Here is a 5,119-nt window from a genome sequence, read left to right on the forward strand (position 1 = left end):
AAATAGTCAAGAAGAGCTAGAAGCGCTCGGTTTCTCCAATGTAAGTCTGACTAAGTTGCAGAAGTCAAAAGAATAAAAAAAGCGCGTACAGAATTGAAAAATATAACCCCAAAAATCCACTCGTAAGAGGTAGCTACTTCAGAAAGAAAAATAATATTAATCCGAATACGGAAAAGGAAACATGAAACTGTCTGATGGAACTCCAAAAACTTAAAAATGATAACCCATTAGCGTTTTGTTACATACTTAAAGAACTAAAACAGACTAATTCCACAAACCAGCGGCCACTTGGGTAATTTGCCATTTTTAGCTCCATGAAAAATCTAGATTAGAAAGACAAGAGTTTGATTCTAAGTTTGAAACGACCATTATAAACAAACTCAAAATACTTTAAAATCGTAACCATTCCCACGGCCCATTAGACTATGATATTACAGAATATGAAATCGACACTGCCATTCAAAGACAACAAAAAGGCTAGCGGTCAGGACATGATAACTAAAGATAATGTTGAAATTAGGTAAATCTCTCATACTACGCCCCGGCCCCTCATTGCTCTATTTAATGACGCCCTCTCAACAGGAACCTTCCCCAGGGAATGGTCCAGAAGATTTATTGTCCCAATATTCAAAACAGGAAAAAAGGACGACACAAATAATTATCGAGGCAAATCTGTATCAAACCTCCTAGGAAAACTGTTCACCACAACATTGAACAAAAGACTCTCGATGTCTTTTGAGCAAAATGAAATCATAAAAACAAACCAGACAGGATTCCATTAAACATTACAAAACCTCGGACAATGTTTTTCTTTTAAAGACCCTAATCTCTAAACACACCCAACCAGGAAAGCAGCTTTTTGCCTGCTTTGTAGACTTATCAAAGACATTTGACTCCATCTGGCACGAGGGTCTACTATTCAAACTTTTATCAGCAGGTATATCGGGAATATTCTAGAAGCCAACATGGCCTACAAAAAACAATCTAAACCGCTTGACAAACTTGGGTTTGATTCGAATTCCCTAACCAATAATTTCCACTTTGCATGTTTTTTGCACCAAGCAAAACATAAATACAACCTACTGTGTCCGTAGTGTCACATGTACTGTAATGGGTTGCGCAACGGTTAAGTTTTTTCAGCATAACAATTTTTCGCCATGTAGTTAACGGTGGCTGGACCATCTGGGGCGCATGGTCTAGCTGCAGCGTGACGTGTGGAGTCGGGACGGAGACTCGGGACAGAACCTGCACCAACCCTGCACCAGAGAACGGTGGGGCAGAGTGTGACGGTGCCGCTCAGGAGACAAGGTCTTGTGACACGGGACTTTCTTGTCCAGGTAACTCGAAGTTTTACTGCTGTCACCATATAGAGCTGAAGATCATTTTATCAGAAAATGTAGGATTCTAAACTTAAAATCAGTTATATTCCCTGTTCTTTTGCACTTTGCATGGGTACAATCAGCAGAGTCTATATACCTCCTACAAAGCAAGCACAACTTCAGTTAATTTGTCTTCATGTAGTTGACGGCGGTTGGTCGAGTTGGGGCGGATGGTCCAGCTGCAGCGTGACGTGTGGGTCCGGGAGCCAGTCTCGTCACAGAACCTGCACCAACCCTGCACCAGCATACGGAGGGGCGAACTGTGCCGGATCCGCTCAGGAAACACGACAATGCAACGCGGGGTCTTGCCCAGGTAAGTCGAAGCTAAACATGTAAATAATTCAATGTTTTCTTCTTCATCTAAAAAAGATTCTATCGTCCTGTATGCCACCGGCAAAGTTGACAATATTAACAACTAATTGGTGTCCATTCCGCTTGACAAACTGGGGTTTGATTCCCTAACCAAAAACTTCCACTTTGCATGCTTTTTGCACCATGCAAAACATAAATGAAACCCACTGTGTCTTCATATCACATGTTATCACATGTACTGTAATGGCAACGGTTAAGTTTTTTCAGCATAACAATTTTTCTCCATGTAGTTAACGGTGGCTGGACCATCTGGGGCGCATGGACTGGCTGCAGCGTGACGTGTGGAGTCGGGACGGAGACTCGGGACAGAACCTGCACCAACCCTGCACCAGAGAACGGTGGGGCAGAGTGTGACGGTGCCGCTCAGGAGACAAGGTCTTGTGACACAGGACTTTCTTGTCCAGGTAACTCGAAGTTTTACTACTGTCACCATATAGAGCTGAAGATCATTTTATCAGAAAATGTAGAATTCTGACCTTAAAATCATTCCCTTTCTTTTGCATTTTGCATGGGTATAATCAACAGTGTGTATATATACCTCCTACAAAGCAAGCGCAACTTCAGTTAATTTGTCTTCATGTAGTTAACGGTGGTTGGTCCGACTGGGACCAATGGTCTAACTGCAGCGTGACGTGTGGAGTCGGGACGGAGACTCGGGACAGAACCTGCACCAACCCTGCACCAGAGAACGGAGGGGTAGACTGTGACGGTTCCGCTCAGGAGACAAGGTCTTGTGACACAGGACTGTCTTGTCCAGGTAACTAAGTTATACTGCTGTCACTGTGGATCTAAACATCATTTATGAGGAGGTGTAAGATTCTGAACTTAGAATATGTTATAACTTATATTCCCTGCTTTTTGTACTATACCAATCAGCAATACCCAGTCCCTAGGTAGCATGCGGGAACATGGGCCCTTGTTATATAATTACTTAATTACATAGTAACTTCTGATTTACCAATTCCAGTATTTTGCATAATAGATGCGATATGGCACACGTTCCTAGTGATGAATGATGGGAATTTCATACTTGTGACTTGATTATAAAGGTTAACGTAACCATGCATATATTATCTAGATGTGTGAGTCCTTTGTTCATAATGAAATGTTAAACTAGAAAGGCCAATATTTGCTTTGGAGCAAATATAGCGATGGGTTCACCACATTTTACGACATGGCAGGGAAAGAATGAGAAACACAAAGGAAAACAATGATTTACATTGATATAACTATAATATGAAGTAACATACAACTAAAACAACAGTTGGATAGCTATTCCCTACTTTATTGGTTAGGATTTTTAATTGCATAATGCAAATAGTGCAGGTGTTAATCAAGTTAAATCCCAACAGCCAATCAGCAAGAAATGCTCTGTGCAGGTGGAAATGCTCTGTGCAGGTGTTAATCAAGTTAAATCCCAACAGCCAATCAGCAAGAAGTATAGAGGAAAGCTGCATGTCTATTGGTTGATGCCCTGCATTCCATTGTGATGACTCATGTCCAAACGTGGTAAACACTTGGCACACTAACACAGTAATACATTTGCTATAACACAGCCAAAAAACTCAAATAAAACCATTCTAAAAGCCTGTATCACAATAATTTAAAAAACGCCTAGGGGTATTTGCCCACTGTACCTCCATACCAAATTTCAGGACCTTGGGCCCTAAAATGAAGAAGCTGAATCCATTTAAAAAATGGCAGGAGAAGGAGAAGGAGGAGAAGGAGAAGGAGGAGAAGAAACATCAGAAAAAGCAATATGGGTTCACCACCACTTCGTGGTGTGGTGAACCCATAAAAAGGAATTCTGCCAAGAATAGGACCTCTTCACGTAAAATTCATGTAATTTGAATACAAAAGGCCATCCAAAAACGTAAGTTACAGCTAAATCAATCATCAACATAATCAACGAGACCAGGTAAAACTAGGCATTAAAAAGCCCAATCAGCTGACTGAGGCATTAGCCTTCGTTGTTAACACGACACAAGTCGTGATACACACAAATGTAGTTTATAAATGGCTTAACATTTGGTATCTACCCAATCCTTACAGATCCATGGCAAGAGATTTTTACCACCGTGAAAGGAACTGGACAGACCGTTTACTACGCGTGGAATGCTAGTTCTGATGCAGATGTTCGCCACATCAAGTGTCCAGCTGTAGAACATTGGGAATCACTAAACATCCAGAGGGTAAGCTTCTCCTTTTATTTTCTTTTGCTTGAATTGTTGCATGCCAATAGTTAGGAAAAAACAACAACATAAGAGTAACTAATCATTTTAATGCAAGCCAATTATTAATACATTTCATTGTTATATCCATATTATCATCAATATACTGTAGGGAATAACATTAAATGTAATTGGAATTAGGACTGGGTTGAAGCAGTAAAAACTGAATAAGTAAACTAAGAAATAAAGTCTCAATAACTAGAACTAATCATAAAGAAAGAATAAAGAGATTTTAGTTCAGAAGTAAAATTGTCTTCTTTTGTAGGTGAAGGTTGTGTTGGAGTCCGAGGAGGGAAATGTAGAGTTGATCTTTAATGGGACAAACACAGACAAGTTCAACTGGTTCTCCAAGTCTCGTCTGCTCTCATCTCCTTGGAACGACATCAAGTCCCAGGGTCAAAACAACTTCTCGATCGAAGGGACCCCACAGTGGAAGAGGTGAATCTTGAACCTTTGAAATGTAATTCTTTGCATGGAATTACCCGATTTGAAGTGCATCTTTACGACATTCAGACTTAATAGGATTCATTGTATAGATTAAAACACGACTTTCTTTTTGCAGGTCTTTTTACATCAATCGCAACTTTGACGGTTGCGCCAATGACACTGGTTGGCTTGTGGTGGCCGACGGCGGTCCGAACGGAGCGTGCCAATGGGAGCGATCCCCCGATGATCAGCTGCCTTACATACGTTACTCTAAAACCATAGGCTACGCCAACTTTAACGGTGCGTCCACTACTTAACTATCCCTATTAAGTTCCGTTTCTACACTGGCAATTACTAGGCAGAATTTTCATATTTGGTCATTTATTTTCGTTTTGGCATTTTCTGGTTACAATAATGCACTGATTTTATCTATCATTGACCAAAACATATGGAAAATCGCTATTTTTTTAGTTTTGTATGGTAAATACTTTGAACAAGTTAGAACAAGCACTTAAGGCGTAGCAAAGACTTCCATTTTGTATCTCTTAGAATTCTATTATTTTACTTATCATTATTCAGGGGATGACATTGCAACGGCCGATCGGATGGTCATCTACATCGACACGCCCGGAAACAACGTAGTGTGCTCCTGCCCTTCTGATCAAGTTGTGGGTGCAGATGGCACCCAGTGTGTTGATGGTCAGTGTTATT

The 5,119-nt window shown here is 40.7% G+C and overlaps 1 protein-coding gene across 1 annotated transcript in view; it reads left to right on the forward strand.

The window, feature by feature from the left end:
* The window catches only part of LOC109484794 (coadhesin-like), a 7,659-nt gene extending 5,143 nt beyond the window's left edge, over positions 1-2,516 (forward strand). The window contains exons 3-6 of the mRNA XM_019788157.1: positions 1,164-1,347; positions 1,421-1,692; positions 1,982-2,155; positions 2,335-2,516. Of these exons, the coding sequence (XP_019643716.1) occupies positions 1,164-1,347; positions 1,421-1,692; positions 1,982-2,155; positions 2,335-2,516 (812 nt within the window). The remainder of the gene's footprint in view (positions 1-1,163; positions 1,348-1,420; positions 1,693-1,981; positions 2,156-2,334) is intronic.
* The last annotated feature ends 2,603 nt before the right edge of the window (positions 2,517-5,119 follow it).

This window comes from Branchiostoma belcheri, unplaced genomic scaffold (assembly GCF_001625305.1).
Source record: "Branchiostoma belcheri isolate BF01 breed outbred unplaced genomic scaffold, Haploidv18h27 scaffold70, whole genome shotgun sequence".
Taxonomy (NCBI): Eukaryota; Metazoa; Chordata; class Leptocardii; order Amphioxiformes; family Branchiostomatidae; genus Branchiostoma; species Branchiostoma belcheri.